Source organism: Miniopterus natalensis, chromosome 3, assembly GCF_054644295.1.
Source record: "Miniopterus natalensis isolate mMinNat1 chromosome 3, mMinNat1.hap1, whole genome shotgun sequence".
Taxonomy (NCBI): Eukaryota; Metazoa; Chordata; class Mammalia; order Chiroptera; family Miniopteridae; genus Miniopterus; species Miniopterus natalensis.
In genome coordinates, this window is record NC_142083.1 from 10,807,034 (window position 1) to 10,834,308 (window position 27,275).

Genomic DNA, 27,275 nt, shown 5'->3' on the forward strand with positions numbered 1-27,275 from the left:
GTCCCCAGCAGCTAGTCACAGAAAGACCCTTCACTTAAGTCCTGCTCACCCTTCTGTGGGGATATTTACCTACATTTGAGCATTGTTTCTTTGTGGTTTTCTCTTTTTATATCTTTATATTTTATTATGTAATATTTCTCATATATTTATATTTTACATATTACTATTGTGCCTTTGAAGCAAAAAGCTATTTAAGCATAAATTCACTAAGATGCTATTTCCTTAGTTTGATGATTTAAAAATTTTTATTACCTTTGTTCTAGATCATAAATCCATATTAAAAACTGGCAGCACAATGTTGTAAATTTAGCTAAATGTCCTAAAGCCGGCTCAATTTCCATAGCCCACTGTTCACAGGTCTAGAGGACCCTCGGAGTAGACCAGCGACGGTCTTCTCTCCATTCTTCCGTCCTCTCGGCCGCATTTGCTTTCCCTCCTGCCTTATGCCTGGGGCGTGACTTTGGGGTGACTTTGGGGGAATTTGGGACTGGCTGTCCTTCAGGAAAAGTCAGAAGGGGATGGACGAACAAGTGCTACTACTCATAGCAAAAGACTTGTTGAGAAAATTCACCTGAGTTGCTCATCAAAAGATCACCCCTGAAAGTTCAGCCAATGGATTGATTCTCTGTGAAGAAACAGCTGCAGAAATGGCTTGACACAGAGGCTCGTCCCAGTAGGAAGCCTCATGACTCTTTATTACACAAGAAACTATTTTGGCAAAAACTCAAGATTGCTTTTGTAAAAATGTCAAAGCCACGTTTTTGCCCCATCGCATCTCTAATACTGCAGAGCTCCGCCAGGTGTAACACATTCTATCCAACGCTTCCTGTTCCCGTAAAACTCAAAGTAATGGTACTATTGTCAGAAAACGGGTCATCACTTCTTTGTGACCTTTTCCAGTTTTGTGCTCTGTGGTCTCCTCTGTTCTGCATTTTCGAGTCTATAAATACAACTGCGGCTGCACAGAAGGGAGAAGACGTTTCCCTGCTCTGCCATGAGCCTCTCGTTTTCCTTCGCCCCACTCGGCTGAATCCTCTCTGGGGTTTGTTTGAGGAACATCGTGTTCTAGTAGGAAAAGGCAAATGTTAAAAATTCCAAAGACCATGCAAAACTCCTTAGAGGTTGTTCAGACTCTTCTAAGCTGCCTAGGAAACTAGATCGTGTTATTGGAAATAAATAACGTGTAAAACAGATGCTTAGGTTTACTGGAACCAGTCCTTATGGGGCTTGTGTGACAGTATTTCTGCTAAAGCTCAAAGTAACCATGTAGGTTGAGATTTGTCCACTCACCATTGTCACAGCAGGAGAATCATAGCCGGGGTTGCATATTCCACCCTGGCCCCGGTGTGTGCCCATATGCTGATGTGTAGAAGACAGAATCATCTTCTTTGGAAAACCAGAGTCAAATACAGTTTTCACTGTCTCAAAGTGCAGTCATTTTAGTGCTAATCTGTCTGACTCCGTCCGCTGTAATTGTCAGGGAGGATCGACCAAGCCCAGATACCGATCTCTAACAATGGCCAGAGGATGTTTTTTAAATGTAGGACTTCATGAAGATAGTAGGAGGATTTGTTGAGACGGGTTTAAGCATATGCTATGGAATGAGGAGTGTATCTATCGTATGCATACATATATGAAATAAACTTCCAGTAATATACCGTGGAGATCAGATAACCTTTCAGTTCTACTTCCTGAATGAGCCGGCGAGAACCCTTAACCGGAATGTCTAATTTACTGCTTTTTACTGATTGCCGTAGAGTTTGCAGTATACATTTATAGCTATTCCAAATCCACTTTCAAATAACACTATGCCACTTTGTGGATAGCCTGAGTACCTTAGAATAACAAAATAATCCTAATTCCTACCTCCTATCCCTTGTGTCATTGTTGTCCTTCAGGTCACATATATAAGAATGCATAGGCCTATATACACACAAGATACATGCATAAACATACATAATCAAATACATGGTTGGCTTTATTTTTTTTTAACAAGCTGTTAGATCAATTCAGAGTAAGGAAACTAAGAGTTTTTTATTTAACCTTCATTTGTTGCTTCTTTGATGCTTTTCCTTTCTTTACGTAGACCCAAGTTTCTGACCTATATTATTTTATTTCTCTTCAAAGAGCTCTTATAACATTTCTTGCATGGCAGGTCTACTTGCAATGAATTCTTCCAATCTTTTGTCTAAGAAATTCACCTTTGAGTGATAATTTCACAGGGTTCAGGCTTCTAGGTTGGTGGGGGTTTTCCTCTCAATACTTTAACTGTTTCACTCCACTCTCTTCTTCCTTGAATGACCTCAGAGAAGTCAGATTAATTCTTTGTTCCTCTCGTAGGAAGATGCATTTTCCCTCTGGCTTCTTTCAGGATTTTTTCTTTAGCTTTGATTTTCTGTAATTTGAAAATGATATGCCTAAGTGTAGGGTTTTTTTTTTGTATTTGTCCTACTTGGTGTTTTCCGGGCTTCCTGGATCTGTGGTTTGGTATCTGACATTAATAATTCGGTGCACTTCTGGTTTCCTCTCATGGGTCTCTGCTCCGGGAAGTTGTGACTCCCATTCAACTGTGTTCTCTCCAGTCCCAGCAGTTGCCCCTGTGCCCTCTCTTATCTTATATCCAAGAACTGTTGTTTCTTAAATCTATTTGGCTTTTTACTTGTTCCAACAGAGTGGCAACTTCCAACGTCCTTACATGTGGAACCGTTACCTGGAAATCTCCCCAAGGTGGCTAATGTAATGGTCTGTTCTCCTTCAGGTCTTCTTAATCCCATCCCATTTTGACCCCATGCAGCCAGCAGAGATTAGTCCCTCCCTCATTTGCAGGCCCTTAGTTTTGTTCTCTAATAAATGGCACTTGCTTCAGGATTTCTCACTTAGTTTCTGTGAAAGCTTGTTTTGCTCCGTGAGCCCTGCACAATGCTGACTGCCTGCTTTTCTTGGTAACCTCTGAGTCACAGAAAGGTTCTACTATTCCGGCAATTGCTTTCCAGAGTTAATTAATGAGTATGTCACCCAGTGCTTTTTTATGCGTGTTTATTTTATTTTATTTTATTTTACTTCTTTCATCACCATTTATCTCCCCTATCCCCTCCTTCACCTCCCCCACCTCTGCCATCGTCACACTGTTGTCCTTGTCTGTGATTCTTTCTTTTTCGCTCAAGCTCTCCACCCCTCAGCCCCAGCCCCACCCCGAGCTGTCAGCCTGCTCTTAATCTACGAGTCTGTCTCTGCTTTGCTTGTTAGCTCAGTTTGTTCATTTGATTCCACATAAGAATGAAATCATATGCTACTTGTCTTTCTCTGACTGGCTTATTTCACTTAGCATAATTTGAGATTTTTACTGCAAAGGAGACGTTATCAGTCAAGGGTCCCTGCAGAAATATCTGGCACACCCAAACTGCATACCTTGGCTACTTTCAAAGGTATGAGTAGGGTTTAGGGAAACTAAGAAAGGTAGTTCATTACCCCTGCCCATTAGCAGTCGAGGGTGGGTCAAATGAGACTACCATCCCTAGGCCTGAGGAGGTAAGGGGAAGGAGCAGTTCTCCAAAGAAACAGTGCCTCCATTTCCCAAACCCAACTGAAAGCCACAGCGATTGACAGGATCAGCTTCCCAGGGTTCAGAGCGGGTGCAGCGTGGATCCGGAGAGACGAACAGCAGAAGTGTAACATAGAAGTGGAGATGAAAAATCAGTAAACTCTATAGCGGGTAGACTACTAGCAAGCCAAGCTGGGTCTTGACTCAAGAAAGAAAGTTAACATTCACTGAGTGCTGTTCCACTTACTACAGCTATATAACAAACCCTTCTAAATTTAAACAGCCATCATTTTATAATGCTCATGGATTCTGTAGGTCAGAAATGTACACGGGGCACAGTGGGGATGGCATGTCTGTGCTTCACAATGTTTGCACCCTGGCTAGGAAGACTCAGATAGCTGGGGCTGACTCCGATGCCTGGGGGCTGGGACCACCTGGAGGCTTCTTTACTCACATGACAAGGCCTCTCCCAGGCTGCAGGCTTCTTATACCTTGGCAGCTGGAGTGTCCTGAGAGAGCCACGAGAATCAGATGGAAGTTGCATGGCCTTTTATGACTTAGCCTTTGAACTCACACAGCATCACTCCTGCATTTGGTCCAAGGACAGGGTAGCGAGACACCATGTCTTGGTGGAAGGATGGCATTTCACACTGTGGGAAGAACTTGCTGGATGAGAGATTGTTGCAGCCGTCTTTGGAAACTATGATTTGCCATATATCCTTTCACTAAGGCAATATGAATTAATATAATTTTGAAACATTCTGACAACAGTTGCAACAAACTATATTCTAAGTAAAATGTGCAGCTATTTTAACTAGAATCCCTTCATCCAACGTTTCCAGTGATTAAACTTTAGCTTTGTCTTCCCTTCATGGATTATAGCTTTTAAAATGTAGAAGACACTTCCAGGGATCAGCTTCCTGCCCTCAAACAGTCTAAATGTCTTTATTCACATTTTCTTGCAGTTAGTCAAAGGATGTGTAGAATGAAAAGTAGGGACTAGAACCCAGGACCCTTGGATTTTACTTATTTGTTATGTTTATTTAACCAGAAATTGTTAAATAATGTAATTATAGATTGCATTTTACGAAATGGACCCACAAACACCAGAATTAAGGAGAAAAGCACCTGGCCAGGTATTATGTTTCTGTACCGTGGGAGAAGTCAGGCTATTGGGTTGGGGCCCCTCCTGGAGGATTTGGGCTTAGCTTTGTATCTATCATGTGAGAACTCAAGGGCTAGGAGAAGAGATTAATGGGCACCAGGACCATTAATTCCAACTGAGAAACTGACATGTCCTTATTGATTTTCTCAACACTATCTCCTGGCCAGTCCTTCTGTTCATCTCACTGCTGGTCCAGCGGATTGACCCGAGCAATGTCACTAACGTTCTGAAGGGGATTTTATTTCATGTTTTGTGCCTTTTTCTACTTCTGGAATCAGGAGCACTGAGCACACTTATCTTTGTTGTTCATGCACAGCAACAAGCCTTTTGGGAATGTTTCCAAACTCTTTGAGAGCCATTTGATCACTTCCTTTGATTTTTTGGACATCAAGAATTTGCCACACTCCCCAGAGTTTTAATAAAACTTCTCAGTGTCTAAGCATTTTCTGTTTTCCATGCTACAATGGCAGGTGCATGTCAGCTTTTCTGGCTTCAGCCCTTCTCAGTCTCCTCCGCTTACCTTGTCTAAGACTTCTCCGCAGGAGTGTGTGTCTTTCCAAACAATGACTCACTCACTGTGCCATGAAAGTTCCCTTCCTAATGTTGCTTCCCGCTGATGCAAGTGGTTTGTTTATATGACAAAACAAGAGTAACGCGTCGTCTATCAGTTCAGAGAGCCTGCGTGGTTGAATGGTTAAGTCTCTTTTCAAAAAGGATAAGAAGACTGTTTCATTTAACAATAAAACGCTGTTCATTCATTTTAAAGGATTTTCTTACTGTTGCGACTCCCTCCGATGTTTTTAAAGGTGAGACGCCATCCATGGCTCCTGAGGATGCCAGGCAGCCGGGGCCGTTGGGCTGGGCCGAGTCCGGGTGAGGGTGAGGCAGGGTGAGGTGATGGGTGTAGGGGGCTGACTGCAGTTCGGGTCCTGTCAGCTGTGTGGCCGAGGGGAGCCCCTCCATGTCTTTCCCAGTAAAGAGAGGCGGTGACCGTCTCACTGGGGTACTCATGGCCTTTCCAGTCTGTAGTTCTGTGCACCAGTGAGCACACTCAAGGCCTGGCTGCCTCCAGAGCGCAGGGTGCCAGCCTTAGGCAGGCTGATCGCTGCATCCCCTGGGGGCCTCAGACTCCTCACCCCCAGCTTCACATTCAACATTGAAGTGTCCTCTCTCTCAAGAGGGATGGTGACTCTCCTCACTGTCCCTTCACCTCTCAGTTCCTGACATCCTGGCCATGCCTCTAAGCTCTCCTGCTAATGACCTCCAAAACCACGGGTCCTTCTCCTTTCCCAACCTGTGGGACTTCACTGTGCCTCAGTTTCTTCATCTGTCAAGTAGTGATAATGATAGTGTTGACCTCATTGAGTTGTTGTGGGGTTTCAGTTATATATTAAAATAGATAGTAGGTAATACATTTTATATATGTTTATATTTGGGACACACACACCCGGTTTAGAACAGCACCTGGGACAAGGCAGGCACTACATGAGGTACCTGTTACTATGTATCCCAGGTCAAGTTCAGCCTACAGATGCGCTTGCTTTGCCTGCTGCCCCCTGTCTGCTTCTCTTACTCACGTTACCAGCCTGGTCTCCAATGGCAGCAATATTGTCAGTCCCTGCTGTCAGAGCCCTCTGCTGGAACGACAGAACCTCCTGAACTCCACACATTAGTTTGAATTTTATTCCCATCTTTTAGAGTTTATGAACCCCAACTACAATAAAGGCCCCTTCCTCCTCTGTGGCTTTACTGAAATCATGTAGCAATTGTGTTGGAATACCTGGTGGAGAGTCTGCTTTCCTTATTTAAATCTCACTTTCTTTTTTACTTGGCACGTGCATGTTAGTCTTATCTCCACAGCTACACCCTGTTCTGTGCATTAGATTATATATAAGTCTGTCTACATTGCCCGTAGTCCTTCTATCCATTGCCAGCTGCAGCATGAACATCCCCACTTTAGGAATTAAATACCTTATGGACCACTTGCCCGTCAGCTATAAGCATAATCACTCGACACGACCAGGGGCCTGGCACCGAGCATGCGGGCTCGGGATTCAGTGTGTGTGAACCTCTCTGCCTGGCCCCTAGGTGTCCGCCGCCAGACCGCCCACTGCATGAAGAAGGGCCATGGGATGGTGAAAGCCACGTTCTGTGACCCAGAAACGCAGCCCAATGGGAGACAGAAGAAGTGCCATGACAGGGACTGCCCGCCCAGGTAAGGGCTGAGAGCAGCTGGAGCCGGCCCCCTGCCTTGCGGCCTTGTTATTAGAACAAACCCGGGGCCTGGCGCGGGTCTCCGCGCTGTGCTCCTGGAGCTGTGGCACCCTGCGAGGTCGCCTCCCCAGGCAGCAGGATTTCCTACAGAGCTGCTGTGCTCTGTGTTTAATTATTTGGTAAGACGAAGTTTCCGAGCACCGTGGAAGAGAGTGCTATGTAGACCACCCACAAGTTCTTCAGTTGCTGGGTTTGGCTTTTCCGAGAGCGCTTTCCTGTGGGACAGTAGCCTCTAGACAACATGCTGACGCTTCCCATCCCAGTGCTCGGTTGCTCTGCAGGCTGCCTGGAGGAGTAGATGCACGGCCCAGGCTTTCTTAACCTCAGCACTATTGATACCTGGGTCCGGATAACTCTTTGTTGGGGGGGGGGGCTGTCTTGTGCATTGTAGGGTGTTTAACAGCATTCCTGGTCTGTAGCTATTTAGATCTTGGTAGCACCCTGACCCACCTGTGACAACCAAAAATGTCTCCAAATGTCTCCTGGGGGACAGTCACCCTTGGTTGGAACTGCTGTAATAGAGGTGTTCGTTTGCTGCTAATTATATTGGTTGAAGATATTGGGATCCTAGAAGGTAGCTCGGGTGTTGTTATAAGGGGTTTGTGTTGAAAAGAGAAAAAGAGAGGAAGAGGGAGGGAGGGAGGGAGGGAGGGAGGGAGGGAGGGAGGGAGGGAGGGAGGGAGGGGATCCCGTCAGCGTTCATCGCAGCCCTCAGAAGACACTGTAAGAGGAGTTTGGCTCAACAGGGAGTGAGCAGCTGGCATAACAAATCAAACAAAGCACAGGCTAAATCCCAAAGGAGAGCCTGGTGACTGTGATACGTGCCAGGAACTGGGCTGAAAAAATGCAGTCTAGACAGGTCAGCGCAGGCGAGCATGCCACTCTCGTAGGTTCGTAGGTTCGAAGGCAGGACCCAGAGGCCAGGCGCTCTTGTCCCAGGGTCTGAGGTCTGTGCCCTGTCCTGTTCTGTAGTGTCTGTGGGTGAGGGGGCTGGGAGGCAGAGCCGGACCCGCCTCTGTGGGGGCAGGACAGAGGCCTGCGTCACCTCACCTCCACCAGCTCACAGAAGCTCCACGGCTTGGAAAACCACATGATTAGGGTTTTCTCAAAGCATGTGGTGCAGGATTTTTTTGAATAGCACAAGTATGTCACTTCCTAAGGAAGCTTACAGCCAGAAAGATTATACACATACATCAGCAAGACGGAGCTGTCGTTGTCAGGTCTGGGACCAGCAGGCATGAGTTGAATGCCTCGCCCAATGCCCTGACTCCTGGTCACTGTCCATATATATGGTCCCTGCCCTTCTTAGGGCTTTGTGGTTACTTGATGTCTCTTGATTTCTCAGTTCTAAGAGCACCTTGTTAGCACAAGGTAAGTGATAGATTTTCCCCTCTGGGAATGCTGCTTAAGCCGAGGGCATGGATGCAACTTGTTCATTCAGAACAAAATTTTGAAATGCCTCAGTGACACAGCCCCCTCCCACACAATTGGCTCTGAAGCCTGGTAGTTAGAATGGAAGTGCTCATGGTCTCACATAGGAGGAGCTGGGCTACCAGGCTGTGCGGTCCCAGCTGGCACAAATGTGGCATCTAGTGCCCGGGTTTCTTGGTGAGCTGATGATCATTTTTGCAGCAGATGCTTCTGCCATTCCATATCATTGCACCTGAAGGAGGAAAACAGCCCAGCCCAGCCCCCGGCTTCTGCTGTCGTGTTGGGAACATGATTTCCTCCAAACTATTTTAAGAATATGCTCAAGGAAGAAGAGCAAAGCATAAGCAACTTGATAATTCTTTTCATATCTTTGTCATTAGGTAGCATTTTTTGCTATTTCAGTTACTTTTCCCTCTGTCTGGTATGTGTCTGTTTCCAAAGTTCTGAGTTTCTTTGAGACTTTTTCTGCACACCATTAAGGCCTGGGCCCAGTTTGTAGTCAGTCATTAAGGATCAACAAAACTAGCAGGTCAAGCCTGAATTGACCCAGTGCAGACCTCAAAGTGCAGCCTCCAGAAAGAGATATTAATGATCCCAGTAGTGCTTTTGGAATGTTGAAAGTAAAATGTTTGCCTTTATTTTTCTAGGAATAAATGAATAATACAGATGTTGATGACTTTGTTGATATTATTTGTTTGGGGGTTTTTCGTGCAATCTTCTCTCACATGTGTTTCTGCAGGTGGTGGGCAGGAGAGTGGGAAGCATGTTCGGCGACATGCGGGCCCCATGGAGACAAGAGGCGAACGGTGCTGTGCATCCAGACCATGGGCTCTGACGAGCAGGCTCTGCCGGCTAAGGACTGCCTGCACCTGCTCAAGCCCAAGGCTCTCATTTCCTGCAACAGGGACATCTTGTGTCCATCAGACTGGACCGTAGGCAACTGGAGTGAGGTGAGCTCAGAGGTTAAAAGGGAAACTGGCATGATTTATGCCTCATCAGCCCTTCCCATTATTCGTCATTAACCAATCCAAAGTGACTCTGGAGAAAACGGCACAGTGGCCAGTGTCTGTCATCTCTGGCCTGTTTCCTGCATTTCCCACCGCTCAGTATTCTACCTTGCTTGTTTTCCATTCTTATAGGATCTTCCTCTCATTTGTCCAGTGGTCATATACCTGCCAGGGATATCCTGCTTGCCCAGGCTCACAATAGCTCATTGATAAATCATCAGGATTTTTGTTGGCCTGTGTTAAACTATTGGCAGCAAATCAGGGCTTCCACCCACCCCAAGAGCCAGTTTGTTAAACATTTACCAGTAGTTATGTTTCACTGGAGCTACTCTAGTAAAGTAAAACCAAGAAGCGTTGCTCTAATGGTTGAATGACAGGCAGTGCCCTTGACACTTAATCCATCTTTTCAACACGTGTCAAGGCCTGACCTGACCGAGGTTTAGGATGTCTACTGTGATTAGCCACATAAATTCAAATACGTTTTGCATTTTTCCCAAAGTTAATCTGATCTAATTCTCTGAGTGTAAGTTATGAAAACTCCCAGGCTTCCGTTTTCTTTGGGTCACCATGGTGCCTGATACGATCAAGACCTATGCTCCCAGAGTCCATGGTGGCAGTGGACCCCTTTTAGCTCCAAGGTCCTGGAATCTCTAGGGGCCCCACTCTGCTTCCTTATGCACATTTCAGTCAATGGCCTAAGGAATGACTAAAAAACAAATGTGTTTTTAAAACCAAGGGGGTAAAATGTATAGATGGATGCTGACTTCCTATAAGCTTCTTGGGAAGCCACATGCTTCCCACAGTAACACCACCATTGACCAGAATTATCTGAGGAACTCCTCTTAGAACTCACAAACATTTGATTCAGGAAAATGCCACAGAAGATCAGTTAGAACTAAATCTGATGGGCAAGGGAGTAATGTGACCAATTTGGATAAAACCTTTTTGTTTAAAAAGCGGTCTTTGATTATCAGTAAATGAGATTGCTTTTCATTGCTTATAAAGATACTCTACAAGTATTATCTGAAGAGGAATTTGAAAATTTGCATAAGCAAAGGTACCATCTCTGACGATAACTAATTGAAAACAGAAAACACTCATCTGAATACAGCCACTTTGATAACCTTACTTCCAAGACTATTTCTTGGAAGCAAGAGTCACCGGTTAGGTTTTTCTCTTCTAATCCTATACAGAATACATTCTTGGTCATGTAGGTGACATTTTTGAAAAATGGCAAGTGTGGTCCCTGTATTGTAAGAACTTCCTATCAAATGGAGAGATAGGACCAAAAAAAAGTCAAAGGTATACATGCAAAGAAAACATACCTACAAAGTAGTATGTACTACTGATGGTGCACTGACTCATGTGCACATATCAGCAATAGTCCAGAACGTTCCCCCTGCTATTCCCAGGAGGGTACAATGATAGCTTCTCACTGGCCTATTTCCACCAACAACCTAGATAGAATGTTGTAAATTACAGTGTTGTTGAAATAAGGCTGAATGGGGTATTGTGACTGATCCATTAAATCTGTTTATCGAAAATGTTTGGCTCCATCCAAAGCAGTTAGTAATTTTTGTCACATAGAATTTACTAATTGCTAGAGCCTTCATGCTTTTCAAAAGAACTGCAATTACATGTTTGGCCAAGGAGTTATTTTTATTGTGTTCATGTTTATAGGGAGCAAAATGTTGTGACTTAACTCGGGACAAAGGACCAAAATGTTGACATGATGTGACAAGTACTTGTTCCTGTTCTGAATACAGGCTATTGCATAGTGTATTGTTAGCAGACAGGGATCCAGTTTCTAGCTTCTACCTGATGGAGCAGAGCAGAAAGGCCGACCGCTGCCTTCATTCAGGAGATGTTGGTGCAGGTGCAGTACTTAAATCAGTATCAAAATACTCATCAAATGGGTGTTCCTTTCTTCCCTCTGCTGTCTCACTAATGTCTGTGCACATTAGCCCTCAATTTCTCTAATAGCCTATTTTCTGGAATACAATGAAATGCCTTTGACATTCTAACTATGCTCAGCTACTTTTTTAAGAGAGATGATACAGCGATTCTTGCTACATATACATAGTGCTTATGGTCTGGATTTTGTCTTGAGATTGACATTAGTTCATGCAGGGTAGTGGACAAGCAATACCTGATCGTTTGGTCTGCATTGGGCCTTTTGAATCACCCTGGATAAGTCTGGAGCTATCAATGTAACTGGGTTAAAAGACCCAAGAACCGTGAGGTTCCTAGATTCCTACAGAATGGCCCTCCCTGGGAAGGAGGAAAGACAAATCCATGAGCTGCCCTTCTCTGTCAAGGCAGATCTGCCAGCCCAGGCAGTGGGAGAAGGGTGGGCTCAGCTGTGCCAGTGGTCAGAGGGGGAACCTAGTGAGAGCTAGAGGCTGCTTCTCCCAGGGAGAGCTTGTCTGCCCCCTATGACCAGCCCCTCTACCTCTAAGCTCAGGCTCCTATCCCCAATCTCAAGTTTCAGCAAGACTCCTCTGGTTTTGTCCAACTGCCTTTCTGGGCTTGGAAGATAAAGAAGGGAGACTTTCTTTATATGTTGTAAACAAAGATATGTTGTATCAAAGTTTCTGGGGCTCCCATTTTTACGAGGTACACCACTCCAGGGACAAGCCTTGTGAGAGGCAGCCAGCCTAGTGGTGAAGGACATGGTCTCTGGGCCATGAGTTCCTGGGTTCAAAGCCTGGCTCTGCCACTTATTGGATAGGTGAATTCAGTCTCTTTGTGGTGACTTTACTTTTCTGTGGCTTCTTTCCTCCATCCATGAGATGTGGATAGCAGTAGTACTTAGACTCAAGGGAAGTTATGAGGGTTAAATGAATTAATATTCCTAAAGTTCTCACTAAAACAGTGCCAGGCACGCAGTAAGCTCTATCTATACAATTATTTGTTAGTAAAGTGAATAGATGGAAATAATAATGTCATCCATCATTTGTTGAGTGCTCTCTATACTACATAGTTTGTCTCATTCAGCTTGTAAAATAGCTCCATGCGGTGGATATTAGTTCATTCATTCCCCTATTTCTCCTGGCACTTAGACTATGAATAGATTTAGTGGGATAGCAATTTCCCTAGATTTTTTAGCCCTGGCAAGCCCTAACTGTATGGCCTTGAGCTAGTGTTAAGACTCTCTTAGCCTTTTCTCATTTAGAAAGCCAGGGTTATAATGCAGATTTCCTAAATATAAAGGGAAAGTTTCATTAGAACTAACAGTAGATTTCAGAGAACATATAAACATTTTGCATTAACTTAATAGCATCAAAACCCTAGGAAAGCTATTACTACTATCCCTTTTTTTTTTTTAAGTTTATTTTTATTGTTGACGGTATTACAGATGTCCCTCCTTTGCCCCCAGTTGCCCCCCTCCACCGGCCTCTTATTTAGATCTCTGCACTCTTTGTGAACCCGCTATCCAACACTCAAAGCCCAGGGAGACTTCATTTACACTGTCACAGTTTGTATTTTCAGTTTGTGGAGGGTACATGGTTGGTCCTGAGTCTCAGCTGGTCTCCAGGAGATAACATATTTCCATGGGAAACTAAAGAGGTACAGAAAAAAAGCGTAAAATAAAAAAGTGTAAAGTGTGAGAGGTTCGGCTGCACAGTTCAGCTTCCTTTGCCCGCCCTGACCCGCTGCAGCCGAGCCGGAGCCCCGGGGCCCCGGAGCCCCCCTCCCTCCCGCACCCACCGCTGTCTCTCTTCCCAGTGCTCTGTGTCCTGCGGCGGCGGAGTGCGGATCCGCAGTGTCACGTGTGCCAAGAACCATGACGAGCCCTGCGACGTGACCAGGAAACCCAACAGCCGAGCCCTGTGTGGCCTCCAGCAGTGCCCATCTAGCCGGAGATTTCTGAAACCCAGCAGAGGCCCAGTTTTCAACGGGAAGAAGCTCCCCACACCCGGGCCGGGCCCCTCGATGCCCATCCCGCCCACAGCATCCAGGCCCAGGTTGCTGAGCACACCCGCAGCGCCCGCGCCTCCGAGCACAAGCGCCGCCCCTGCCACAGCCTCAGGAGGAGCCCCGGGGGGGCCTCGGTGGCAGAACAGTTCCACCCAGACCGAACTGGACGCGCCTTATGCCATTTCCACTGCCGCTACGTCCCAGCCCATGCCCCCTGCCTGGCCGCTGAGCGTCCAGCCAAGTGAAGGGACTGTTTCCAATTCAGAGCCTGGCCCCACCTCGGACGGAGGCCTCTCGGCCACAGCAGGGAGTGTTTCTGGTCTGCCCCCTTCCAGCAGCCCCGTGACCTGGCAGGCCACCCCATTTTATAATACCTTGAGCAAAGAGCCAGACATGGAGATGCACAGTGGCTCCGGGGAAGGCAGTGAACAGCCTAAGAACACAAGTGACAACAGCTCTGTCATGTGGACCCAGACCATGGCACCTGGAAACGGTGCTTCAGTGGAAAGTACAGAAATGCCTCTGGGACCTCCGCCAACACCTTATGTTTGGGGGGCATCCTTGTGGCCACCTGTCAGCACGGTGACACAAGGACTGCTACCCAGCGAAGGGCCCGCTACTCTCAAAAATGGTACACCCAGAGCTGAGGGGATGGTCACTGAAAAGCCGGCTAACACTTCACTCCCTCTGGGGGGAGACCACCAGCCAGCGCCCTCAGAGAGGTCGGTGGACCATAACCCCCCAGAACTTCCGAGCAGCATGAACCTGACGCAGAGTCCGGGAGCAGTCCTGACCGAGGCCGATGCAACCAGTCTGATTGCTGAGGGCTTTCTGCTGAATGCCTCCGATTACAAGCAGCTCCCGACAGGCCGCGGCCCTGCCAACTGGATCGTGGGAAACTGGAGCGAGGTAGGAGTTCCATCTCTTCCCCATCCCATGCCTTTTCTATCTGGAAACAGTCAGGGGCGTTGCATTCTTGTGCAGGTTTCAAAATGGGCTTGTATGAAATATAGTCAGATGTGGAATAAGTATGAAGCAATCAGGTTTATGCCCCACCTCCCTCTCTGTCTTCCTAACTCCAAAAATGGGGTTGGGGAGGGGGGGAGTCTCCAGGGAAGAGAACAGATGTAGTGAGATATAGTGAAAAGAATCTCGACCCAAGTCAGGAGGTCAGGGTCAGCCAGCTGTGTGATAGTGGAAAATGTGGCGTCTCCCCCAGCCTGCTTCTCATCTGCAGAACAGTGGGCCAGTGTGGGTCATCTCCAGTGTCCCTCCTGGCTAGGAAACGATAATCCTATGATGAAGCCCCGCTGAAAGGGCTCGTTTCATTCAAAAGCTAATGTTTGAGACGCTAGTTTAAACCTGCCAAGTAATAGCAATTAAAATGGAAATCTAACGCCACATTCTTTAAGAGAATTCTATAGCTCATTGTATCCGTGATTTCTTTTCTTTTAGATGCATTTGTTTGTATACAAAAAAAATCATTTTGGCTTATTGAAAGAAATAGAATACATAGAGAGAAGAAAATAGATGATGAAAAGATGTTGGCCCCTATTTTCAGGCTTTAAGAATTTGGCTGGACATTTGTTTTTCCATTTCTAAAACGAATTCAATCCTTTGAAGCATGAAAATAATTTCTCACCTATTTGAATTTTGAATGCACAGTATATGTACTTGTTAAAAATAACTTGACAGCTCAAAAGGGGACTTTGTGCCAAAATAATCACACGTTCAAATCATTCAGCATTTTTATAACATTCCATGGCTCATGCTTGTAGATAAAGGGAAGGGAAGTAATAGTAGCTGATATAAAAAATTAACATTTAATTTATAAAGCATGTTAATTTCCAAGCTACTTTCATATATACTCTCTTCTTTTCTCCTTTTGACAGTCCTGAGGAGCAGGTAGAGTCTGATTTGTACCAATTTATAAATAGAGAAACTAAGAGTTTCAGTGGTTCAGTGACTTGTCTGATACACTTGTCATTTGGATGATGAACCTTCTCTTTCCACTCGAATCTGCTGTCTCTAGTGAATTTCAGCACCAATTGACAACTTAGCTGTATAAAAAATTTTATATGAATTAATCATCATATTTGGTCATAGCATTGACTATATTGGCAATAACTAGGTAAATTCAAACTTTCAAAAATGTTTGTTTGCATTTGAACTCTGTTTTCACATTGATTCATGTTTGATTTCTTAAGTACTTACCATATTTCCTGTCAATGGAGCAGCATCTTACTCTCTCCACCTGCACGTAAAGGATACAGGCTCAGGAGGAAAACAGATTTTCATGCTTAGAGTAATATTTCTCGGAAGAATGAGAGGAATGGGTCTTACGATTCCTGACATTTTAGTCACATCTTTCCATTAGGAAAGCTCTGATGGGCTCTTAACAATGAGGAGCCTGTTGACAGTGAGCACTTATAAAGTATGTACCATACTTTAATAGCATAATTTTATGCTAATTAATGTGAATTCTCTCATTTAATCCTACCACAGCCCAAGGAGGCTGGTAATATTTTCCCCATTTTAGAGATGAGGAAACGAGCTGAGAGACGTGGAGTAGCTGGCCAGCCTCCCACACAGCCAGGAGCGCTGGAGCAGGGATTCAACCCAAGCAGACAGACTTCCCAGCCTCTGACCCACTGCTTTGCAAATCAGAAAACATCACCACTCTCTCTGCCTTCTTTCTGTTTGTTTCTTCTTTGGTCATAAGACATAAAAACAATGCCAGTTAAGAGGTGACCCTGGGCAGATAGATGAGAAAAATCACAAAGTTCACAGAAAGTATTTTAAAGTAACATTAAGGGCTCCATGGTTACTTTTGAGCTCACAGAGCCAAATGGTCCCTATTCTGCCACCACAGTGGGTTCAGCCTAGAAATAAAATTGATCTGTTTCGGTTTTGTGAGCAATGTCCCCGAAAGGATGTACTTGAAAGTAGTACCTTCAAAACATATCTTTCCTTCCAGAAACATGGGGCCTCCCTAAAAGGACAGATAAACAGGCTTGCTGTCTTCCATCCACGAAAGCAGTCTGGGCAGTGTGTGGCCTCTGCAGACTCAAAGACAGAGAGAACATGTTACAGAAACTGAGGCTACCAGTTAACTTGTAGTATTTTGTTAATTAGTTCATGGAGATGTAGTCTGAAAGCACCTACAATTAAAGGCACTGTGGGCCTTGAGAGGAATACAACCTGGTTGGGCAGAATATGAAAGAGTAGGTGATAAAAGGCATAGATTAGGGTTGATGTCAGAATAATCAAAGTATGACATGTACAGCATGTGTATGTGATTAGAAATCACACTCACACACACTCTCACGCATGCATGTGCATGAAGCTAGGCTGTTGTGACAAACAGAGCCATACCAGTTATGGTTCACTAAAACAGAAGTTGATTTCTCACTCACATAATAATACAGGGTAATTCCGAGTCTACAATGGTGGCTATAGATGGTGCTCTGATCTGTGCAATCGTTTGGGAATCCCAGCTGACAGTGGCTCTGCCCTCGTCTCATCATCAGATTTGCCCTGAGGTCACCACCCTAGTCTCAGGTGTTCCTGCAGGGGTTTTATGAGCCAGGCCTGAAGGGGACATGAATTACTTGCTCCCACAATCCATTGTCTTGAACTCAGGCACATGACTGAACCAAACTGCAAGGCCTCTGAGAAATGTAATCTGATTGTGTGCCCAGGAGGAAGGGAAGAAAGCTTATAGTGACTATCTGGCAGTCTCTGTCCCTGAATGGCATGACCCACTGGGTGTTTTGGGAAGCTCATTCTGGAAGCAGTGAGGCTGAGGGATTTGACCTGTTGGGAGGTTTCTGCAGTGGTCTAGATGAGGCATGAGACTGAGGACAAGACTGCTCAGGATGATGAAGGGAAGTTAAATTCAAAATACCTGTAGAATTTAACATCACTAGGGCTTTGTGAATAATTGATGTGGGGTGTGGAAGGAGAGAGGAGAGGAGTCTGTCAAGACCATTTAATTGGAATCTTGGGTATCTGTTGAGTGGTGCTCCTATAAACTGAGATACCCCACATTATATAGGAGTGAGTTTTAATAGAGACAGGTAAAGGAGGGGTGATGAGGTCGGTTATAGATTGAGTTAAAATAGTGGTACCTCTGGGATATCCAGGTGATGACCAACAGATGTTTGTGTGTATGGGTTTGAGCTCTTTAGAGAGGTGAGAACCAGGGATAAGATTTGGTAGCCAAGACCAGTAAGTAGGAGTTAGAACTTTGAGAGCGAAGGAGGTCCCCTTAGCCTGTAGGCTGCAGAGAGGAGTGGGCCAGTGATAGGACCCTAGAAAACATCGGCATTTTAAGGAGCTGGCTAGCAAAGAGATCCCATGTGGAAGACTAGTAATGAACTGCCTAATATTTAAGACGTAAACCAAGAAAAGTGTTGCCATGGATGTCTAGGAACATAAGAACTGACAGTGGACCTAATGGATTTGACAATTAGCAGGTCACTGGTGACCCTGGGGAGAACAGCGTGTATATTGAGATGGATTGCAGTCCGAAGGGGAGAAGCTATCACAGTCCTAAGTTGGAAGAGTCCCATATTAGGGCTGTTAATAAGAAAAGACAAGCCCCTCTCGGTCCACAAGTTGATACAAAAGCTTTATTAAAAAGTAGCATTAGGATGACCCAGAAATTAGTTTCTTTTCCCATCCTCTTATCTTTTCTTCCAATCCCCAAATCCCAAAGCAGTCATGGAATTATTAAATTTAAATTTAAATATCTTTTGTCCTGAAGATATTTAATATGTGATAATGAATTGATACATGTTCATTGATTCTATGAGAAATTACTGTATCCAAATAAACCAAAATAAAAGTATACAATAAGCCTGATGACTATTTGAGCCCAGAGGTTGGTTGACACATTTTGATTATAGCCTAATCAAGATATACAGAATTGCCCTGGCTGGTGTGGTTCAGCTGGTGGAGCATCCTCTCGTGCACCTAAAGGTTGGAGGGTCAATTCCTGGTCAGGGCACATGCCTGGGTTGCAGGCTCAATCCCCAGTAGGGGGTGTGCAGGAGGAAGCCAACTAATGTTTCTCTCTCACATGATATTTCTCTCTCTCTTTTCCCCTTCCTCTCTCTAAAATCAATTCAAAAAACATATTTAGAAAAAAAAAAAGGATACACAGAATTAATTCTATCTCAAATGTCATCATTTGACTTTGGCAGAAATAAACTGTCTTATTGATTACATCATAGCTCACCAAAAATCTGGCAACCTTGCTGTGGCCACTGAGAGCTATTAATTCCAGGGAGTTTGGCTGGGAAAAGGAAATTGACCCAGAGTGCAGAGTTTTCAAAGCTACAAGGACAGGACAGAGTTCCACGTCTGGCAGAAGCTTCCTCACGACCAGGCGTGGTGCCGGCTCCCTTTGCGGCTTATGAAACAGAACGTTTAACAGAATTGTCAGAGAGGAGCAGGACTCAGAATGAAAACTCTGGGTTTTGAGTTTCCCACTGTCCCCACTTTTTTATTCTGCCTACTCCTGAAGCTGTTTCTTTAGGAATGCCCCCCTATAATATCATCGCCCTTCTCTCAGTCACCAAGTCTTAGAAACCCCAGCGTCACCCCGGATATTGATCTGCCCTGTGCTACTAAAAGAACCCCAACAGTTTTTTCAAGTCAGTGTCACCTCATCTTCCTGCCATCTCCTCTTTATTTCCTGTTCGCCGAGGGCCCAGTGTTTTCCCAGCTAGTGGCAGGAGGCGTTTGGAAAAGAGTGGGGATGCTTTAGATACGAAGATGGGGAGGGGCAGCCACGAGTGTCCCGTGCCTGAGAGCCAGAGACGATAGGAATCCTGCAGCGTTCTCTGAGGAAGTATCGTCTGGTCCACGATGCCACGAGCACCCCGGGGTGGAGAATGAAGGACCCTCGGTGGCACCTGCTGGACGCCTCCTGCTGGCCTGGGCACTCTGGGTCTCCCCCTTCTCCAGTGCTTTTCACACATCATCACAAGAGATGCCAGGCTGCCAGATTAGTCTTCCAGAGGGAACTTTCTAGTCCTTCCAAACTCCTGATCACAAATCTTTGATGTCTCTACATTACGTATCAGATAAGGTAAAATCCTCTCTAACAGCCACACGGACTTCACGACATAACCCAGCTGTCAAACCGGACGCCTCCGGCTTTTGTCTGTCCGCCTTAAGCTTCAGTAAATCGAACTCAGTTTCTACGAAGCCCTCTGCCCCTCCCACTCCAGTGCCTTTATTTAGCGTTCCCTCTGCCTGGAATTTTCTCTCCCTCCTCTGCCCTTTCACATCCTACCTGCTCTTCAGTATTGACCTTTGAGTTTCCTCTCCCATAAAGCCTGTCCTGACCCTGAGGACCAGAAGCAATTTTTCAGGTTGCTCACATCTGACCTGCAGTCCCCTGACCGTGTCCCCCCGCTCTCTGTCCTGCGGCCAAGGCCTGTTCATGTCCTCATGGCACACGACGTCTTTCTCTAATTTTTTTATTTCACAAATTAAAGAATGGATTTGAAAACCAAGCTAACACTAGAAGTAGACATAAAGCTGGGACCCAGACTTTCTGGGTTTGAATCCTGGCTCAGTCGCTAACAGTATGTCCTCACCGCACCCCACTGTCCTCACCACACCCCACTGTCCTCACCTATAACGTGAGGGCGATGGTAATGCCCGACTCCTGGGTCTGTTAGGAGGTAAAAGGAACAGGTCCACGTAAGGAGCTCAGAGGCGTGTCAGGCACGTAGCAAGCACTTAGTGTTTGCCCCCATATCTGTTTGCAGAACAGGAAACAGGCGTCACTCAGCATGCAGGGGTATTGGCTCTTATTTGGACAGAAAATCACCTCTCATAGGGTTGTGTCTTCATTCAGCCAGGTCCCCCCGGCCAGTCGGTTAAATGGAGGCTCTGCAGTCATATAAAGGGAAGCGACAGTGTCATTTTCCACAGCCCTTCACGGCGGTTTTCACACGATGCAGCCCTCCCTCCACGTCAGCTCCAGTCTGGACACCCTGAAACCTGCTCCTTGATCTATGAATCAGTTCCCATGTGGTCACTAGCTGTTTCCAGGACAAAGTGGAGTTGTCCCTCAGCTTCCTCAGAGCCCTCCTTTCTCTCTGATCCCCCCTCCCAATTTGAAACCAATGCAAGTGACAATCTGTGGAATCCCATCTACTTTTCCTATGTCCCATGGCCTTCCTCTTGTCAGCTTCACCTTGGGGTGTTGTTTGCTTCTTAAATAGAGCCTGTCAAAAAGCAATGAAACAGATTGCTGGGTTCAGGACATCCGAACCCAGCAGGACTAGATGTGGAGCTCCAGAGACAACATGCATTTATTTGCAACATTATATGGTGCAGAGAACTGTAGACATCACTTGAGATATCCCTAGCCTGGGAATTTGGTCTTCCTAGCTCCTTTTTTGGGTTTGGGCAGATGTCAAGTTCTTCTCCATGTTGTAACCTGAAATTAACAGCATACTGGCTGTGCGATCTTGAGCACGGCTTCTAAACTCTCTGGGCCCCAGATACCTGGAAAGTGGGGCTCATAATGCTGACCTTGCAGGTGTGTTGTGTTTAGGAGGTAACATCTGTAGATCACTGGTCAGTGCATGAATCATCTCTTTGGTCCTCACAACAACCCAGTGAAGAAGGTCCAAGTGTTCTCACCAGTTTTACAGGCCAGGGAAGTCAGGAAACTGCAAATGATCACACAGTTAGCCAACTGAAGAGCTGTAATTGTACCCTGGTCTCAGGAGGTTATAGGAAATGTAGAAAAGATACCTGTTAGGTTGTATCAATTGACTGTTGCCACAGTAATGCTAAATAACAAACCACCACCACACCTCAGCAGACATTTATTTTTGTTCATGAGTCTGTGGGTCAGCTGGGAGGTTCTTCTGATCTGGGCTGAGCTTCACTGATCTCAGCTTGGCTTGTCATGCGCCCGCTGGAGAGGTGGCTGAAGGCTGGCCGCTCTGGGATGGCCTTGACCCGGTCACCCTGCTCTGTTTCACATGATCTGTCATCCAACAGCAGGCTAGCCCAGCCTTACTCTCATGGCAGAGACGGGGGCCAAGAGAGAGGATTGCAACAAGTGAGGCCTCTTGAGAATGGGCCAAAGTCACAAGAACAGTCCTGATTCAAGAGCTGGGGAACTTCGGACTGCAGGGTGTCATGGGTGTGTCTGAGGAAGTGGCACTCAGCCTCTGTCTCCTGTCCCCTGCCAGTGTTCCACCACCTGTGGGCTGGGCGCCTACTGGCGACGTGTGGAGTGCAGCACCCAGGTGGATTCTGACTGTGCAGCCATTCAGAAGCCTGACCCTGCGAAGAGATGCCACCTCCGTCCCTGTGCCAGCTGGAAAGTGGGAAACTGGAGCAAGGTAACTTAACCAGGCTCAGTGGTGTGGGGGTTTGGGGGCTGGGTGGGGGAGGCTCTTATTTAAGCATTTGCTAAAAAGTAGCTTTCTCTCCTCCCTTCCTACCTCCCTGCCTCCCTTCTGCCTCATTTCTTTTCTTTTCTTTTTAATATTTTTATTGATATCAGAGAGAGGAAGGGGAAGGGAGAGGGAGAGAGAGAGGGAAACATCAATGATGAGAGAGAATCATTGATTGGCTGCCTCCTGCATGCCCACAACCCGGGCATGTGCCCTGATCAGGAATCGAACTGTGAACGTCCGGTCCGTAGGTTGATGCTCAATTATTGAGCCAACACCAGCAGGGCTGCCTCATTTCTTTGATTAAATCGTGGGTGAGTAAATCATAGGGTTACCATAGGCCTACTACTCTTGTGTACAGTAGTTTTAGAACAAGTACAGAGTGTTTATTAATCCACATGTTTTTATCTACCTGTCCTTCTCTTTACCAGATAAGTTAAATTTGTGCCCTTGGTTGCTGGTCCAGGATGCAACACTGTTTCTAAATTACTTAAATTTAGCATCGTAATTAATAATTATACATTATCACATGTGTAATTAAATCGTGGCTCAGCAGCTGCTCACAAAGCAAGTATTACATTAAATCTGCCAGACTTGAAAAGAAAAGAAAGCTGAGCCATAAAGAAGAATTTGATCGTTAGAAGTACACTTCCTATTTTCCGTATCTTTTTGTGGTTTTATTGTCTTTGCTAATCGGGCTGTGGTTGCTCACTTTATTGGGCTGTCTGCAGAGTTCTTGTAAAGGCTGCATCGGGTTCTAGGATTACCTAGCCTGGGTGCTTCAGGACACTAACCAGCCAGACCTGCCAGTCACCCTGGATGGGGCTGAGCCGGCCCCTGGGGGATATACACCTGGGCTATGACAATGGTCAGCGGTGGGGCTGAGAGCCACCTGGCAGTAGGCGGTACAGAGGTGGGAGCCATGCATACACCTGCTTGCCAAGCACACACAACCCAAGATGTCCTGTAGGCCCTGTCTTCTCTCTGGGGAGCCAGTTTCCCTTGACACAGAAGGGAAAAGAAAGAGCTGCCCAGAAGTCTGGGGAGGCTGGGGTCCTCTTTAGATGTTAGCACCCTCGTGGAGTGGAGAGCTCATGTCCCCGACGGCAGCACTGCGACGGGTCTCACCGGGCAGCTCCGGCTCCCCTGGCAGACTCACCTGCACACAGGAGCCTGGAACATCATTTACCTGCTTCAGGCTGCTTTTCCCAGAGCGAGGCTCTGATCTTTTGGAAGAGGGGAAGGAGGAGATCACTTGGCCTGTCTCTGCCGCCCACCAGCCCCCTTCCTCCATTTGCACACACTGTTGTTCTTAGTGAGGAATGCTGGCTCTTGTTTCTTTCTCTGCCAACTCAGCACAAGCCCAGGGTCCAACGAGGACTTGGTGCTTGGCTGTAAATTCTCTTCAATATCCAGAAAAATCTCCAGAAACATCTTCTACCTCTGAGCAAGTCCTAAAGGTCCACTTTCCCATCACTGGGACTAATCCTTTCCGTGGAAATTACACGGCTCATGGAAAGGACAGATGCGTGAAATAGCTCACACTTTGCAAAGGTCACTCCAGTTAAAGCCCTAAGAATTCCAGGTGGTGTCAAACCCTGGAGGAGAGACCTAGAAGCCGTTCTCTGGAGCCAGACCCCCTGAGAAAAGCCCTGCTCTGCCTGCACATCCCTTCCCTGGCTCTGGATCTCCTCTCCTTGTGCCCGGGAGGGTGGCAGGTGCTATTAACCCCTGCACTCCTGGTAGTTCTGCAGAAGATGTCTCTGACTTAATCAAGATCTGCCAGAATGTGGTCACCACCGCAGCTAAAATCTAATCCTCAGAGTTATACAGTCCTATCAGTAAAGAAAACGTCTCTTCTCTCAGGATAACAGATACACCCAAGGTCAGAGACACTGTTTAACTGCTGATAGTCAATTGCACTGACTGTTTTTTCTGACTGTGGGATATCATGGATACTGCATACATGACTTCTGTTTTTCCTGGGAGTGTTGGCTTAGGTTTTATCTGAAAGTCTGATGATTAAGAGAGACTCCGTTTTGACTCCTGCTTTATAAACCAGGTCACAAGGGTCACACACTGGGAAAGATTTGAGGGCCTTCTTAGTTTTCTCTTCCTTCAGGACTTGTAAGCTCATTCAGAGGCAAACCCCAAAACCTAGAGTAGGAAAGTGGACCCTGGTTTTGCCTTTAAGTATCCAGAGGGTTTAGATTCGGCCAAGATGACAAGTTTGCCTTTTCACAGATGCTTTCTCAGAGGGAAGAATTCTAATTTTCCCTGAACCTTCTGCATCATCCCACCAATCTCTACCCCAGATCCAGAGACTTAATTCTCATAGGACGACAGGTATGCTGCAGACTCACCTGAACCCACATGTGTCACACCTGAGGCCTCCGGGGTCCTCACTGTGATTGCTCTGAATTTCATTTGTTTTACCAGCTTGTGTCTCTTGCACTCATGTCCTTGTTAAAGCCGATACCACTGCTATGGACATTGTCTCACATGTGACAGTAGAATGCGATTCATGTTCAGATCTCTAGCTTCATAAGGTGTAGAGGTAGTTTTCCAGAATGACTCGCTTCCTCTTGATGCATTGATCTGTCTGGAACCAACTCAAGGTCGTAGTCCTCAGGTTTGTCCCAGAGATGTACTCGGGAAAAAGTAGTTCTGCATAATTGAATCCTAGAAGCAGCGCTGGGCTGGGGATCGGACTCATCTGGGTTGGCGCCCGGCCTCTCCCTGGTCACTGGCCACCATGTGACTCTGGTCCATTCATCTAACCTCTTAGGAGCTTTAGTTTGCTCACCTCTGAAAAATTAAGTGTAGAACATTGCCTCTACTTACCTCATTGAGTTATTATAAGGATCAAAAGAGAGAATATTTTTGCAACAAATTTGTCGATGGTAAACGACTGTTCAGATGAAACCCTGGGCAAACTCTAGCTCTAGGTAAAGGCTAGGACCAGCTTTTATGTGTTTACTAACCTCTGGTTTCCAGGGTCAGAAGGCCTGTGGACAGGTAATAGTGGAATAAGTCCTGTCACCAAAGTGACTGGCTCAAGCAGGTGTCCACTCCCAGCCCTAAGCAGACAAGGCACTCAAACGTCCATGAACTTGGGAAGACTTGACCTGTCTTGGGCCTTGGCATTTGCCAAATACTACCATGCACTGACACTGCACAAGAGCTTTAGATACACAATTTAATTTTCATCTGATACAGAATCTTCTTTATAGTTCCCACTGTGGAAACAAAGCTTGAAGTGTTCACATCACGAACACTCCATCACGAAACTAGTGCTCAAACACTCTCAGTTCTAAGAAACCACCACCTGGAGGCTACATCATCAGCTTAATTACAGCTTTTCAGAAGGAAAGGAAACACTGCACAGTAAATATGCACGTCAGTTTTAAGACACACGGCAATTTCAGAGCATTAAAATCCATCTGAGAAAAACAGTGGTTCTTGTGCTGGAAGAAGCTCAGTACATGACACAGATGAGCTTGGAAACCCCTCCGTGGGCTTGACGCCAACACTATGCATCACCCACAGCTCCCACACTTCCTGAGTGAGCATCCTGCCCTCACCTTCTGAAGTTTCGTAAACTGGCAACCTGACTACCTACCCCTGTATTGTCTTTTTGAGAATGAGCACCACCCTTTTCATAGTTAAGTCTAAGAGATCTCGTTAATTTCTGAAATGAATTAGAAATACTTTTACATTTTTTCTTGGAATGAGGTCTTCCTACCTAGGCAATGTTGTAATTTTACTTTAGAGGGTAGTTGACTCTATTATCTATAGCTTTGCTAGAAAATAAGAGACAGTGGCAGCTTTTCCTTATGACCTTGGGAGTCATCTATTTGCTAATATATTTGCATATATTGCTAGTCTTCCTGTCTGATTGTACTTCTTGTCTCCCATGTTTATTGGATTTTTCAGACTGTCAATGGCAGCGCTACATTTTTTCAGATGTGAATATTTACAAATGAATTAAATAGGGGAAGAACCTCAATTGAGGACTGTTTGTATTTAGCCTATTTGCTAAATACAAATGTTCCTCAACTTTTATACATAGCATGTCACCAGGAACATATATTAAATTCTAGTGTGCAAAACTCAACATGTAGAACTGTGTGTTATAGGGGAGCCTCTATCCCCTTTCTCTTGCTCTCCACACAGTGCTCCAGGAACTGCGGCGGCGGCTTCCAGATCCGGGAGATTCAGTGCGTGGATGGCCGGGACCACCGGAGCCTGAGGCCCTTTCACTGCCAGTTCTCGGCCGGCATCCCTCCCCCGCTGAGCATGAGCTGCAACCCGGAGCCCTGTGAGGAGTGGCAGGTGGAGCCCTGGAGCCAGGTACAGCCCCTTGTCCACCATCCACACAGCCAGGAGCCAGAGTGAATGTCTGTGTCACCATGTGAGCCTAGAAGTCAGGGAAGACCATGCCTGCATCCTGCCAACGACTGGCCTCCATTCAGTGATCCAGCACTGTATGGGGAGGCTGACCAGGTCAACAGCTTAAAGACTATGTTGTGCAGCTTCCACTGCGACACGTCCGTGTTTTTGTTAGAACCTAGTCTCCCAATGGGTATACAGGAGAGTTGGAGGTCCCTGCTGGGGAAATGCACGTGGACCACTTTGATGAGAGCCATTCAGATCAGAGCCTCACATGCCCTCCTAGGCTTCTGCAGTCAGGCTGGGGGTGATGGTCAGATCCTTTCCACACATAGGATATGTTAGAGTTCTCCCTCTCAGTTAGATGCCCAGATCATTGCACAAAGAAAAAGAAGTGTGTGTGTGTTCATGTCCAAGTCCTTTGTTTTGTGAGGGCCCAGACCCCGCTGGGCCTCTGTGCTACGTCAACACATGAAAACAAGGTTACCGTTCTTTAGTGAAGTATGATGATCTTAGTTGCCAATAGGCAAATGCCTCAGTAGACAGAAATACTACTCCCAAATCCATCATGCATGGTGGAAAAAAGAGACAAAGAGAACCCAGCATATTTTGAGGGTGTCCATGAGCTAGGCATTTTACCTACAATACGTAGTTTAATTCTCAAAACAGCCTGGATAACAGGCCTTATTAATTGCATTTTATTGGTGAAGACACTGAGACTCAGAAGCTTTCATGAGGTCCCCCAACTAGAAAATAAGTTGGTGGAGTATTAACTCCAGCCTAAGCAGACTCCAGTGCCTGTGCTCTTTCTGCTGTAGACCTTAGCCCAGTAGGCACTGAGAAGAGAGTGAACTGAGGAAAAAGAGTACATTAAGAGCCACTTGGGTGTCCTACCATGTGCCGGGGAAGGGAAGGTAGAGTACAAGTGTAGGATATAGAGTTTGGGTCAAACGATGGAATACGGATTCCCCTAGAGCTTATAGTCTACTGGGCCCAGCAGCCATGCTGATTTCTCACCCTCTGGGCCGATACCTGGTGCTTTCTGGGGCAGCAGCCACCACTGTCCCCTCTTTCTCCCCCTTCCCCTGCCCAGGTCTGGAGAACATGAA

At 46.1% G+C, this 27,275-nt stretch overlaps 1 protein-coding gene across 2 annotated transcripts in view; it reads left to right on the forward strand.

Annotated features, from left to right (window-relative positions):
• Positions 1 to 27,275, forward strand: part of ADAMTS12 (ADAM metallopeptidase with thrombospondin type 1 motif 12) — a 175,861-nt gene that overhangs the window by 137,679 nt on the left and 10,907 nt on the right. The window contains exons 17-21 of one of the 2 annotated variants that reach the window (XM_016224373.2): positions 6,795 to 6,921; positions 9,151 to 9,361; positions 13,148 to 14,248; positions 21,568 to 21,720; positions 25,951 to 26,127. In XM_016224373.2, the coding sequence (XP_016079859.2) occupies positions 6,795 to 6,921; positions 9,151 to 9,361; positions 13,148 to 14,248; positions 21,568 to 21,720; positions 25,951 to 26,127 (1,769 nt within the window). Of the gene's footprint in view, positions 1 to 6,794; positions 6,922 to 9,150; positions 9,362 to 13,147; positions 14,249 to 21,567; positions 21,721 to 24,018; positions 25,211 to 25,950; positions 26,128 to 27,275 lie in introns of those variants that run through there. The other variant, XM_087815315.1, reaches the window with a different exon arrangement.